The sequence below is a fragment of the Cicer arietinum genome, chromosome 7 (genome assembly GCF_000331145.2).
Source record: "Cicer arietinum cultivar CDC Frontier isolate Library 1 chromosome 7, Cicar.CDCFrontier_v2.0, whole genome shotgun sequence".
NCBI classification, from domain to species: domain Eukaryota; kingdom Viridiplantae; phylum Streptophyta; class Magnoliopsida; order Fabales; family Fabaceae; genus Cicer; species Cicer arietinum.
In genome coordinates this window covers 23,400,324-23,415,538 of record NC_021166.2, presented here as the reverse complement: position 1 = coordinate 23,415,538, position 15,215 = coordinate 23,400,324, and the positions used below count along the sequence as shown (strand labels likewise).

General features: G+C 31.4%; 3 protein-coding genes across 4 annotated transcripts in view; 2 read left to right on the top strand and 1 right to left on the bottom strand.

Annotated features, from left to right (window-relative positions):
- The first annotated feature begins 111 nt into the window (after positions 1–111).
- On the top strand, positions 112–978 carry LOC101490660 (uncharacterized). The gene is made up of 2 exons (XM_004509846.1): positions 112–330; positions 463–978. The coding sequence occupies exons 1-2, from the start codon at positions 112–114 to the stop codon at positions 976–978; spliced, it is 735 nt and encodes a 244-aa protein (XP_004509903.1).
- Positions 975–2,289, top strand: LOC101490342 (uncharacterized). The gene is made up of 3 exons (XM_004509845.1): positions 975–1,479; positions 1,577–2,109; positions 2,209–2,289. The coding sequence occupies exons 1-3, from the start codon at positions 975–977 to the stop codon at positions 2,287–2,289; spliced, it is 1,119 nt and encodes a 372-aa protein (XP_004509902.1).
- A 6,746-nt stretch (positions 2,290–9,035) lies between these two features.
- LOC101500798 (cellulose synthase A catalytic subunit 7 [UDP-forming]-like) overlaps positions 9,036–15,215 on the bottom strand; it is a 6,666-nt gene continuing 486 nt past the window's right edge. The window contains exons 2-13 of one of the 2 annotated variants that reach the window (XM_004509803.4): positions 14,902–15,097; positions 14,488–14,639; positions 14,284–14,329; positions 14,018–14,123; positions 13,340–13,606; positions 12,644–12,989; positions 12,130–12,390; positions 11,832–12,044; positions 11,398–11,569; positions 11,122–11,321; positions 10,239–10,592; positions 9,036–9,758 (exon numbers count right to left, since the gene is read on the bottom strand). In XM_004509803.4, coding sequence (XP_004509860.1) covers positions 9,171–9,758; positions 10,239–10,592; positions 11,122–11,321; positions 11,398–11,569; positions 11,832–12,044; positions 12,130–12,390; positions 12,644–12,989; positions 13,340–13,606; positions 14,018–14,123; positions 14,284–14,329; positions 14,488–14,639; positions 14,902–15,097 — 2,901 coding nt within the window. In that variant the 3' untranslated portion in view covers positions 9,036–9,170. The remainder of the gene's footprint in view (positions 9,759–10,238; positions 10,593–11,121; positions 11,322–11,397; positions 11,570–11,831; positions 12,045–12,129; positions 12,391–12,643; positions 12,990–13,339; positions 13,607–14,017; positions 14,124–14,283; positions 14,330–14,487; positions 14,640–14,901; positions 15,098–15,215) is intronic. The other variant, XM_012718416.3, reaches the window with a different exon arrangement.

Genomic DNA, 15,215 nt, shown 5'->3' with positions numbered 1-15,215 from the left:
GAATTGGCCAAAAAACGGACCGATCACTCTTTCTTAGGCCGATTGTCTCAAGATGAGAAAAATATACTTGGTGATATGACAAAGAACTTTGTAAAACCAAAAAACATTTTAATGACATTGAGGGATCATAGCGTTGAAAGTTTGACGACAATAAAACAAGTTTACAATGCATGTCAAGCATATCGTTCATCACTTAGAGGTAATAGAACAAAAATGCAACATCTTTTGACAATGATGGAACGCGACAAATACGTTTATCGATATAGGAAGGTAGAGGGTTCAGATGAGTTGAGGGACATATTTTGGGCCTATCCAGACGCTATCACTCTTGTAAATAACTTTCACATAATATTGATTATGGATAGCACTTACAAGACCTGTAGGCATCGAATGTGATTACTTGAGATTATTGGTGTTACATCTATTGAAATGACATTTTGTGTGGGATTTGCATATCTACAGTCTGAGCGTGTTGATAACTTCACATGGGCACTACAAATGGTGAAAAAACAGATTACAAGTGGTGAAGTTGAAGTCATCGTTACTGATAGAGACCTTGCTTTGATGAACGCAGTTGAAAATGTTTTTCCAAAAGCAGTGAATTTATTATGCTTGTTTCATATATGCAAGAATGTCAAAGCCAAGTGCAAGATGACTGTGTTTCCAAAAAAGAAGCAAGTGCAAATAATGGAGGCATGGGAGGCTCTTATTTACAGTTATGATGAGACTCAGTACTACATGAAGTTGGCTATCTTTGAAGGAATTTGTAGTAGTTGTTCTATTTTTTATGATTATGTACACGAGCAGTGGTTAATTCCTCACAAGGAAAAGTTTGTTGAGGCGTGGACAAATAGAGTTATGCACTTTGGGAACACAACAACACAAAGGGTTGAGTCAGCGCATTGGAGTTTGAAAAGGATATTACAAGATAGTATTGGTGATATATATGCAGTGTTTGAGAAGCCATCAATAGCATGATTGTATTACAACACAGTGAGATAATAGCATCATTTGAAAAAAGCATCATTCAAAAGGTGCATCGATATAGTAACAGATTATACGCGAATTTGCGTGGTGTTGTGTCAAAAAATGCAATTGATCACATTGCGGCAGAGTATGACCACGTGAAGTATGTAGGTATTGATCAGACTGAGTGTCGTTGCACAATTAGGACAACACATGGTCTACCTTGTGCATGTGAAATAGCCAGGTATAGTATGATCTCACGTTCCATTCCATCAGACTCTATTCATGTTTGGTGGAGTAAATTAACTTTCCATGTTGATGCATCGAGTAAACCTTCAGAGTTATCTGTGAAATATGAAATAGATGTCATAGTGAAAAAGTTTGAAGAACTTGATGTACCTGGCAAAATTTCACTTAAAGGTAAATTACGAGAGATCGCGTATCCATCGACTACGTCGATGTTTCCACCGGTTGCCAAGGTTAAAACAAAATGTGCACCAAAAAAAGGCAAAAGTAAGGTATTAAAAAGAGATAAATCAACCAAGCGTGATCCATCTTGGTGGGAGTATGTGGATGCAAGTGTTCGATGTAGTGGTACAAATGCATGTAGCACTAAGTAAAGTAGAAAAGCTCGCACCTCGACCATCAGTCCAAAAGCTCACACCTCGACCATCAATTAGCAAAGTTCAACAACTAAGAGCTCTCCGCTTCAAAGATTGGTTGCCAGTTGAAATTCATAAATTCATAGATGAGATTATTGATGTCGGTGATGATGGTAATTGTGGATATCGTGCAGTTGCAACTTTACTTGGAATGGACGAGAACTGTTGGGCATTCATCCGTCAACAGTGTGTGATAGAGCTTCAAGAGTTCATGTCTGATTACGAGATACTATTTGGTGAAGAAAATTATGTTCGACAACTTATACACAATGTGTATGTTGAGCAAGTTGCATCGAAGGATAATTGGATAACACTTCCAGAAATGAGATATGTAATTGCTTCGAAGTTTAACTTGGTTGTCGTCACATTATCACTTAACCAATCGCAAACATATTTTCCACCTCGAAGTCCACCACCAACATCTATGTCAGATCATCGTGTGATTGTTATTGCATTTGTTAACAACTGTCATTTCGTACAGGTATTAATTGTCATATTAAATTGTTATTGATAATTCACTTTATAATTGTTATTGATTTATAATTGATAATTGATTTATAATTGTTATGTAATTTAACAGGTTTACTTAAAGTCATATTCCCCTATACCACCAACAAGTAATTTGTGGAAAAATTATTGCAATGAAGAAGCACGACAATGAGAATTTATTTACAAGGATCGCATGAAACATTGGTTGCAGATATTTCCAAAAACTATAAATGAAGTTATTGTAAACTGATTTGTTGAATTCAAATATAATGAATATCCAAAATATTGTATGAATTCAAATATAATGAAGTTGTTTAATTAATATGGTCGAAATCCAAAATAGATATCCAAAATATATGTAACCAAAATATCCGAAATCCAGAATAGATATCCAAAATACATATCCAAAATAAATATCCAAAGTAAATACCCTAAGTCTATCTATGTCTCCTACGATATAGCACTACATGAGTCCAATCTCTACCAGCCCCCTTTGAGATCGCAATATCAAAATTAATTCATTCACGAGTGTGATGCCATCAAGTAATACCAGCTGTCGACCAAGAAGCTCCTCTGCAATTTGTATTGTTTGACGCTGCATTAAAAAATACATTAATTAATTACATGACTAATTAATTTAATAAAGTTATAAATTAAATTTAAATGAATTTACCGTTGTTTCTTCTGAAGCATGATCATCATCGGCAGGTTCTGCAACCGAAGGTGCTACATAGACTGGTTCTCTACGAATGATATATGAATGTGAAATCCGACGAAACCAGTCCATGTACTCAATTGCGCAGTCTGCAGGTCTGTGTACAATTGTCCCAGCGTCAACTACATGTACAACATATTGCGTAAACATGATGTCTATTTCCTCTGGTGTGGTCGTCTGACCTACTATCTCCAAAGGTGAACCAGGGATGGTTTGGACATGTCCATATTGACGCAATACCCTATCTGGCAAGTGAGCATACATCTTGGGACCCCAACGTATCCACCCTCTGAATAATGAAACAACCTCAAATGGTCGCTTCGGTCTATGCTCTCTGTAGGGTGTCCAACATATGCCATCAACATCAATCTCGTCCAGTGCTTTCCTAAATGGAATAACCAAACCTTTATCCCGTTTTGGCTTCCATCTAAGTGCTCTCGGATAGTCCTCATCATAAATCTGAGATAGTCTACAACAATTCGCACATAATGCTGGAAAATGCTCACACACCCACGCTTGCACATATACAATAATATATTCATAAATCAATAAAACAACAAACCATGAAATCAGGAAATAAATCAAACCAGGAAAGCAAGCGCAAATACCTGTATTAGTGTCAAATACCCTGATACCGTTCTAGTCTGATGCATACTCGCTTCTCGAAGATTGTCGTATAGGTAAGCAAGCGCATCAGCACCCCATGCATATCCCCCCACATGAGTTGAGGTCTCTGAAACATTCAAGGTAGGCAACACTCACTACGAAGGCACTCTTGTCGCTGAACAAGGTGCAACCCACCAAAAATAAAAGAAATGCCCTCGCAGCCATCTGCCAATGCTGATCAGCACATCACTAATGGTATACGTCAAACAACCAACTGTACCGAACAGTGGTTGTCTGTGTCAAGTTAAACTCAGCATATGCAGCAGCCAGATTCACCCCAAGAAGCTCACCCAACAATTCTGCAGCGTCATCTTTGTTAAATATATTAACGCTGAATAATGCACCGGTGATGGGTATATGCAGCAGCGAAGAGACATCGTCCAAAGTAATGGTCATCTCCCCAATTGGAAGATGAAAACTATTGGTGTCGCGATGCCATCTCTCGACAAAGGCAGAAATTAGACCTTTGTTGATCATCTCATAGCTGCATTTTAGCAATGTATATAAACCATAACTTTTAACAAGTTCCTCAACCTCTGGATTTTCAATGATAGCTTCTTTTAATTTTTTGCCATTGCTAAAAACCCTTAACTCTCCGCGATCCTGAAATAAATTAACCGAACAAATATAAGTTCAAACACATTAAGCAAATATTTAATATTTAATTTGATTTAGAAATTTACCATGTCGTCCCATAGTCGTGTCGCAACATGATCCCCATATGTCCTTAGGACAGACCTGTCAACCAGACCACCAGGATATCCGTCATCTGCTTCAGGTTGGGCCTCATCCGCTTGGACCCCTTCAGGTTGGGCCTCATCCGCTTGGGCCTCTTCTGCTTGCCCCTGTTCTGGTTGCGCATGTTCTGCTTGTTGATTCTGTAATCTTCGTTGTTCACGCTGAGCACGGTGAGCCCGTGCAGAAGCGGTTGGCCTAACACGACCCTCTCTATTAGTCCCTTGGTCTAGTATAACACGACTCTCTCTATCAGTCCCTTGGTCTAGTATAACACGTACGTGAACTCCATCATCCTACGTGAACTGAGTTCACGTCTACCTACGTGATCTGAGTTCACGTGCTTGATTTCACTTCACGTATCTGAACTTCATCATTATACATCAAACCCAGAAAACAACATCAAACCCAGAACCATTGATGAACATTTAAAACCCATTCATGAACATTCAAAACCCAGAGAGTTAAACTCATAAAACGAAAACATCATTGCTTACTTGATTGAAGATGCTTGAAGTGATTGAAAATGGTGTTGAAGATGGTGTTGAAGATGATTGAAGATTGCTTACTTGATTCAAGAATGTAGATGATTGAAGATGAAGGTGTTAGGTTAATGAAGATGAAGATGATGAAGTTAGAAGATGAAGGTATTAAGTGAATATAGAGGGAAGGGTAGTTTGAGTATTTTGGATTTAAAAAAAATTGAGGGGTGTGAGAAGCAAAATTGTTAAAATAATATAGCATATTATTTGGTTTGACACATTTATTCAACTGCATTAAATTTGATGTATTTTTTTTCTTTTTGTATTGTGTTTGACTTTATCAATATAATTTGATATTTTAAATTATTTTAATTACTTTTTATTTATTAAATTAATAATTAATTGTTTATTATAAAAATAAATAAATGGCAACACGCATCTCCATTATGCGACCTCCTATAAAAGGGAAAAAAAATTTCCGCGTCTTTCGACCTCTAAAAGATAAGACATTCTCGTATATGAGTTTCAATGTATGATATAATAGAAAGTTTTGATTGAAAATACGATATAAACGAAAAATATATGTGATGTGTGATATAATAATTTGGGGAGTTTTTTTAACATATTATATTAATGATATGTAATTGTGTATGATTCTATATGGCACTTGATGAAGGGGATGGACTAGAGCACTTTGCTTGCCCTCCGTAAGTTCATCCGTCAGATTAAATGAAACCAGATTATGGCTCGCGCGCTGCGCGGATATTAATTAATTAATTTTATAAGTAATATTTTATATATTATAAATATAGTTATCTTATAATATTACTTTATTGATTTGTAATAATTGAATATGATTATAAAAATTAAAATGAGAGAAAATCATGTTTATCACAATCATCTAATTTAATTTTTAAAATATTTTGTAAAATTCGTATGATAACTTATTATATAGGATAATTGTTTGACTCATTGTACTTTTTTTAATATATTCATATATTATAATTTTAAATAAATTTGTGTATGTTAATAATTGAAAGTAACTTTTTTAATAATTTTTCATATATTCTTAATTTATGATTATTTTTTATAAATTTGTGTATTTTTTTCAAATAGAATATATATTTTTATTGTATAAAATGTTACTAAAAAATGGATTGACATAAATTGAAAGAAATTATAAATGGATTAACATTAATGAGTAATTGAATGTTTAGCGTATAAAATCATTACTCACCATAAGTGAAATAATATAATTGTCCATGAAGATATTTATGTCGATATTTATGAGTGATTATGTGGTTTTTTTCCATTGAATTTAATGACTAATAATATAGATTATTACCATTGGTAAATGACTAATAATATTATAAAATAATTTATAAATTTATTATAAAATAACTTATAAAATAATTTGGTAATAATATAAATTATAAATTATTATCAAATTGTAAAATAATTATAAAATTATAAATTTATTATAAATAATTGTAAAATAATTTTATAATTTATAAATTTATTATAAAATAATATTATCAAATAGATTTTGGAGGTACTAATAACATAATGACGTGGCAAAATATATTAGAGAAATTAGGGCATGACTAATAATATTATAAAATAGTTTATAAATTTAATATAAAATAACTTATAAAATAATTTGATAATAATATTAATTATAAATTATAAATTATTATCAAATTGTAAAATAATTATAAAATTATAAATTTATTATAAATAATTGTAAAATAATTTTATAAGTTTTATAAGTAATATTTTATGTATTATAAATATAGTTAACTTATAATATTACTTTATTGATTTGTAATAATTGAATATGATTAGGAAAATTAAAATGAGGAAAAATCATGTTTATCACAATCATATAATTTAATTTTTAAAATATTTTATAAAATTTGTATGATAACTTATTATATAGGATAATTCTTTGACTAATTATACTTTGATTAACAATTTATTTTTCAACATATAATGATACTTGTATTTATTTGATGAAATAAAATGTAAAATACATACCCAAAAATAAGATATAATAATTTAAAAATATGATTTACTATTTAATTTTTTTTATTTTAAAAAAATGTTAATGTTGAATTATATTGTAGCGTAGTCTAAATTTATTTGTTTTATTAGTGTGATTTTTTAATTGCGAGCATGAGAAGTTGTTGTAAATCAATTTTAGGTATTTAAAAGTTTTAACTAATTGTTTGTGCAATTGAATTATAGTTAGGTTGATATGTACCAAAAATAAATTTTATTAAAAAATAATTTAATTTTATGCAATACTTAAATTTTCATTTATTTTTTAACATTCAAATTATCATTATAATAAGAAAAATTAAAATAAAAAATAGCATTCAATTATAAATATATAATTTAATTAATAAAAATTAAGTGTTAACATATTTTTTCAAAACACATATATATAGTAAACTTTTGTTGATTATATTTTTTAATATATTCATATATTATAATTTTGAATAAATTTCTGTATTTTAATAATTAGAAGTAACTTTTTTAATAATTTTTCACATATTCTTATTTTATGATTATTTTTTATAAATTTGTGTATTTTTTGTTAAATAGAATATATATTTTTATTGTATAAAATGTTACTAAAAAATGAATTGACATAAATTGAAAGAAATTATAAATGGATTGACATTAACGAGTAATTAAATTTTTAACGTATAAAATCATTATTCACCATAAGTGGAATAATATAATTGTTAATGAAAGAATGATATTTATGTCGATATTTATGAGTGATTAGGTAGTTTTTTTCTATTGAATTTAATTACTAATAATATAAATTATTACCATTGGTAATTGACTAATAATATTATAAAATAATTTATAAATTTATTATAAAATAACTTATAAAATAATTTGATAATAATATAAATTATAAATTATTATCAAATTGTAAAATAATTTATAAATTATAAATTTATTATAAATAATTGTAAAATAATTTTATAATTTATAAATTTGTTATAAAATAATATTATTATTGAGAGGAGGATTGAAGGAAATTAGGCATTGAGAGCATGTTTGAGAGGGGAGAAAGGAGGAGAGGTCCACATCAGCTTTTTGGTTGATGTGGGAAATATTTGTATAGGTGGATGAAATAGAATGACGTGACATTCGGGGGTGAGGTGACATTCGGAGACTGTTTTAAATATATATAATAGATAGATAATAGATATTGTATCGTGTTATATATGTAGATATAGATTACTTCCAATAAAATAGAGTAAATCACTAAATTAATCTTTAAAATTGAAAGGTAAATCATTTTTAATTCTTGAAATTTGCAAATAGACAAAAATATTTTTTCAATTGAAAGACGATAAATATTTTAGTCATTTTGTTAACTTCTTCTATAACACTCTTAAGTCACATCATTACTATCTCACGTAGACAATTCACATTGAAAATATTTGGTCACCACTATAGCTTTACTTTTTCATCACTTACAGTGTGCAAAGGGGTTCGAAGGAACAAGATCTTTAATGAAGTCTCATAAGCTTACTTCATGTTCAATTGACAACGAGAGGGGCTCATGATTGTTTTAATCAATGTCTCATCATTTGTTACAACTAGGGTTGTTTATTGTTTGGTTGATTAAGAAAATGGAACTGAACTAAACTGAATCATTACAATAGTTTAGTAAAATCAAAACAAATTATTAATGGTTCGTTCTCAACTGATATAAAGGTTCGATGAACTAGTTCTCTATTTCTATACTAAAACTGCATTTAAAAAAAAAAATTGAACAGTATTTTTTTGAACCGAGTTTATTATTTATGAATTGAGCTGTATCAGAATGTCATTGTTAACTAATGTAAGGATTATTTAAAAAAAATAATCGAATTGGATTAAATAGTAAGACTATTTAAAAACAACAAATCAAACCAAACTGTTAAATTAAATCACACAAAAAAGAATCAAACTGTGGCAATAATTCTCGAACAAAATAACAATTCATGAAGAATTCATCACAGTTCATTTTTAATTTACAGTTTGGTTTGCTTTAACGGTTCAATTCAGTTTTTTTTACGGTCCTAATTTCAACAGGAGTATATCTTGCATGCTTGCAAATTTCTTGTTGCTCATCATCTATTACAATTGAAGTATAACCAAATAATCTCAATGACTGTTATTGTTATATATATACTAAAAGTGGCCGTTTTCACTCAATCCACAAAATAAATCTAGTGTAGTTTTGAATTGTAAGCAAGAAAATTCACATTTGCTCTTTCTAATATATTGTCCCTTGGAGTCAAAATAAATAAATAAATCACAAAGTAAAAACTTATATTCTTTTCCTCTAATTACAAAATAAGTACAAAGTGCTCTCTCATGCATGTATTTCATTTCACAAAACTTTTTTCTTTTGGACTGACATAATTCATGTATGTAAAAACATAATCAACAACTAATTCCACATTGCTTAACATCAGGCCCTTTAGTTTTCAACACAAAAGGATCAATTCTCACCCAAACCAAAGAAAAAATAGAAGCCAAAAGCACAGACCAAATAACAATAAGAGTTGGTGTTCTGTTCTGTCTTCCCATTAGTCCTTTAAGAAATGGATAAAGATGAGCAATAACCCATGAAGAAAAGAATAGTTTCCCAATCAATGCTCCCCAAGAATGTTCACCACTATTTATAGCATCTGTGAAACCAGCCACAATACCAATAAGGTTAATTACTGTTACTGTTGTTGGTGGTATTAGTAGTACTGTCCATCTAATGGTGTATAGTTCATGAAACTCGCCGTCTTCGTCCGGTGCCTTCGATACAATGCTGAAGTGTGCATTAAATCTACCAAGGAATCCTCCCATTAGAGTTTGGACAATTGCAAAGAGGTGTGCTGAGATACTTCCAATGACCCAGAATTGTTGGTTTCTCCACCATTCCTCAAGACTAACTCCACTCCATCTCAGTTCAAGAATTGCAGATGCAAAGATTGAGATGAAGAGAGAAATGAATACTAGACTTGCAAAAGTTCCTACCTGAACAATAGTAGATGTAAACCAATGAATGATGGTTTCGTCCGTTAATAAATAAATCATATATGATATTTTGATGCACAAATTTTGACAACAATTTAGATTGTTAATGCGGTTAAAATATTTGTTTACTTATGTTTAGTGAATGGTTAAAATTGAATAGATATAACAATGTGTCTCGTCTCATAAATTATCTACCTAACAAAATTAGCCACAATTTGTATGTATATCATGTATAATTGAGCACAATGTGAATGATATAGTACAGTTCAAATATGTGATATGTATTAACCATGATTGCTGTTCAAATATACATTTGAAAAATCGTGATTAATGATGTTCAAAATTGTGGTTAATTATGTTCATGATGGTTAATGAGTTTCAACACTTTATTATGTCCATTAGTCACTCGGTAAATATAATTAACCATGTATCTGAACTACGTTAAACATCTGAATTAATAAATAGAAGAAAATTGATTACCGATGGTGTGATGAATTTATCAGTGAGCAAGCAGATGGCAGGAATGATGCAATAGATTAGGAGAGGCAATGCACTAAAAGGGTAGACAGTGCTGTTAATATAGGCAATCCTCTGGAGCAACTTGAGTTTTCCTTCCTTAAAACCATACCATAGTGGGCAGTGGCTGCTGAACAGAATCTCAAGTGACCCTACTGCCCATCTAAGAACCTGATTAAGTCTTTCTGTAAGATTGATTGGTGCTGTGCCTCTAAAAGCAGTTCTCTTTGGCATGCAGTATACAGATCTCCAACCGCGCGAATGCATCTTCAAACTTGTTAGCATATCTGCTGCTATAGATCCATAGCTCATACCCACCTGTTGATGAAAAAAGTTATCAACAACATGCTTATCAAATCGAGATTCATAACGTGAATCAGAAGTCTTATTTTCAAATTGTGAACCGTTATGAATTGTAAGATATATTATAAATAAAAATATGATATGTTTAAGTATAAATAAGTTATGCAACTAAATTATAAGCTGATATATCATATACAACTTCAAAATGGTTTAAGATTCAAGTCATAAATCAAATGTCACAAGAAAAGTGGTTGACTACAATGAACCTAGGCAGTGATTCATTGGAACAAATCGGAATTCATCATAGCGAAAATTGAGATATAATATGAGATCATGTCCAAAATCCAAAATAGATACATACTAGTGTCAATTAGGTTCAATTTTGTAACGAATCGAGATACGACTAGCATTTATTGTAAGATATTGATAGCCATGATCAACAATGTTTCTACAATGTATTCATGTGTCATTAATTGATTTAATAACTTGTGGAAAAGAAGAATATAACAAACTTAATCAAAGTTTAGTCCTTTCTATAATATACCTCATAACCCCAGAGTGTTCTGTCTTCATAGCTACAACTCATGACATGAATGGCTTCTTTAAGAAGAGCTTCTTGACTTGAAGAAGGATCTACACCACCTTCTTCTGTTAATGAAGAATTCATGAAGAGTGTAGATTTTCCAAATTTATTTTCAGTATTCATATTTGATTGCAATAGCTGCTTATCTTCATCTGTTGCTTCTGTAAAAAGAAAAGTAATTATGGACATGAAAAGGGAAAAGAATTTCAGTTTTTTTTTAAATGAAATTATGGTCACCTATAATGCTTGCATCTTCTCCATTTTCATCCTGTTTTGAATGCACTTGTACACTTCGAGGGCGTTTAGACGCCTTAGGAGAATCAAAGCCATTTAAAGCTTTCCTTCTGAATATACACCCTGAACCAATATAAACAGGTCCTTGAATTCCATCTAGACACCTTAAATTAATCTGCAGAAAAACAAAATAGAAAGGGTAGCATGTCAAATTCCACTCACACAAATACAATTAATTGAATTTCATAAGCACCTGTGTAAGACTGTTTGAGATAAAATGTTTTCAATTTATTTCCATAAGTTCTTCAAGATATCTTATGAAAACGAGTTTGACTTTGTTTTATGTTTTGTTATAGAGATATCTTATACATAAGCACTCATCATAAGTGCTTAATTAAGTTGTTTATCCAAACAAGAATTGAAATGTGTGCCCTTACATCAAATAAAACAGTGTTTTTGTTGGCATAACGATCATTTTTATCAAGGCTATCAAATCTCAGCGGAAACTGGACAAAAGCAATGCTATTCCCAAGTTGAATGTCCATAAAGAAACACATGGCTTCTCTCACAACTTTGCTGTTGTTTGCATAATGATTGCAATCCAAGTTGAGAACAAAAGGAGCATTGCTGAGCACTGCTGATACGCGAAGCTGGACACATTAAAAGCTTAGCTTGATCAGTTTTGTTCAGAAAAATCAATCAATAATGTAATCTTGAAATTGAAATGTATATTACCAAGGCATTCAATGCACCGGCTTTGGTGTGATGTTGAAATGCAGGCCTTTTCTCTCTAGATATGTAGACAAGACAAGGAAGTCCATTCCCTTCATGGTCTCCTCCATTATGACCAAGAAGGATTTGTATCATACTTGGATGATCTTTTGGATTGTTTCCTGGCCATGGTGTCTCATCTTTCATACTCCAACCTTCTGTGGGAACTCTCATGGATTTAGCCACAAGTGCATTTATTCTCACCTTGAATTCTTCATATTCTCTCTGTCATCCAGGTAAGTGTCAAGAAACTGCAGTTGTATTATATTGTATACTCTAAATTTAATGCATGCTATGCTACTTACCTAAGATGCACAGACACAGACACGATGCTGGCATGCAAACACTGATAATAATTTGAAAAATATGTAAGTGATTGAATATAATTTCATGGTATCAGACACCAGACACACCTACAATCTGAAGAGACACCAAACATGCATTCAATATGAAGTGTTGGTGCTACATAACTACTAACCTTCATAGTACGGCGTTCTTTTACATATGTGGACTGAATCTTATCCTTAAGAAAGTCTATCTTATCGGAGAAGTACTTTTCGGGTGCTCGAGGCTCTATAGAGAATTGTTTACAAAAAGGTACCCATTTTCGAGCGAATTCAGCAGTTTCTTGAAGAGCTTCAAAGGTGAGCATGGAAGCGCCGTCATCAGAAACGTAGCATGAGATTTTGTGTGCAGGATAATCTAGTGCCAAAATTGAAAGAATAGTGTTGGCTGTAACAAGAGGAGGTTCCTTGATTGGATCTGCTGTAGTTACAAAGATATCTATTGGAGAAAGCATATTGGGCTTGTTTTCTGGTTCAAACCTGCATTACAATTAAGTTAATTTCAGACTTTTATCTTACTGATTCAGATTACAACTAGAATAATATCTTGTTCTTGTTTAAACTTCAACTAATAAACTTAAGAGAATATAAATCAAATATACTTTTCACCATTTTCTTTTACAATTTTTGAAAACAGGTCTAACATTTTTCAGAAACTTTGAAAATGTCATAAAACTGTTTTCATTGTTTCTAAAGTTTCATTCTTCCTCGCTTGCCTTCTATCTTTTCTCTATCGTAGTTTTTTACTACATGAATCTATCAAATACATATTTTAGGAATTGAAAACTGAATATGTTTTTAGAAAGTAAAGAGGCATTTAGCTTCATGACCTGATCGAAAGGCGATCGAGATATGTCTCGCGATCAATGGGAAACCATTTGGGAATCTGATCAACTATCCATGAAAATGCTAGCCAGATTTCACATGATACAGATATGAACCAAAGTCCCATTGCTTCAGGTACTGGATGGAAGATTCTATATTGAAAGAAGAGTATTAGAAGGATGAGTCGAGCCGCAACCATCATTCTATAAGGACTGAGTTTTCCTGAAGGTATTGCTACTTTTCTTGAAAGTGGCATTCTAGTTTCATCTTTCCTGCATGTATCATGTTACACAAAAGCTTTAATTAGGCCTTGTCTCAGTAAAAAACTTAATTAACTACTTATAACATAAGCGCTTATCAAATAAGTACTTGTGTATAAATTATTTCTATAACAAAAGATAAAATAAAGTCAAACTATTTTCATATAATGCATAAACTGTTTTTATAGGTTATCCTCGAGAGCTTATAAGCTGAAAACAGCTTATACACATGTCATAAGATGTTTTTATAAGATCTCCTGAACAGTCTCATACGTGCTTATGTTAGTAGATAGCTCAAATAAGTCAATCAAAGAAGACCTTAGTTTAGTTTATGATGAATTTCCTTGAGTAAAAGACACATCATAGGTGGTTGAGAAAGTCATATAAAAAAGTTCCTAAATTCATGATGCATGACATACATACATTGCTTTTTCAGGATCAACTGAGGCATCAGTTTCAATTAACAGATTTCCTTGCTGCAACTTCCATTCATCTGTTTTCTCCTTGTTATATAATTTTGCACCACCTGCTTCATGAAGATTTATGTGATAGTTATATTTACAATAAGCAATCACCTTTTAAAATGATGTAACATAATTAAAGATATGATTGTAATGTAATAATTAATGCAGTTGAAAATTTAAAATGAATCTTATAAAAAGGAACAAGAATAGGATAAGAAAACATACAAGTTTCGCCAATACCGTGGGACGATAAGGACTGTTCCCCATTGACCTGCATGTTGCATACAAATAGTATGAAGAGGATTAAAGGAATGACTCAACCAAACTGAAATTGAAATTTTCAAAGCCATTTATGAATATTAACTCTATACATGAAATCAATGCTTCTAGATAGAATTTTGTTTCCTTGTATATCAGGAATAGACTTACCTTTCCTATTGATTTAGGATTCTCACCATCATGATCTCTACTATTCATATTCTCTTCATGCTTAAGCTTGTACTTTTCCTCTTCCATTTTAAATTCGTATTCGATATCATCCACATCTTCTTCGTCTTCATCTCCCTCCACTCTAGGGCTTCCTTTGAAATAACAATAAAAACGAAAGTTACATGATTAGAGAAATCTATGTACAGTATGCATGGTTTTAAATTGCAGTATGCAATCGCATATAATAGTCTCTGCAACAGTATCAAAATCACAATTGCGGTCATTTAGTCTCATTTGTCCTCATTTTACTCTAATATGAACGTTCACAATATAACTGTAATTGCAACCACAATTTATAACTATGATACATTCATTCTTATATTATGTTTGTTATTGATTAATTTAGAGTTATACCTTTGATACGCTTGTATCTTGTATGGCATTGAGGGCAAACTTGAGTCCCTTCCCTTCTTTCATACTCATAGCATGGCCTGCAAACAGGGAAGCCACACTCTTCACAAGCTACAAATAAGTCTCCATCTACTGTAAGCCCTACAGAATCACCACATATCTCACAAACTTGCCCATCCAAGTTCTTCACTGCCTTAGGCTGCCAAAACAAAAATTATGAATCTACATGTTATTCAAAAATATACTATTACATGGAGTGTCATTTTAGATTATTTCACACAAATTAAAAAAAAAATCATAAATAAGGGAAAGCGTGA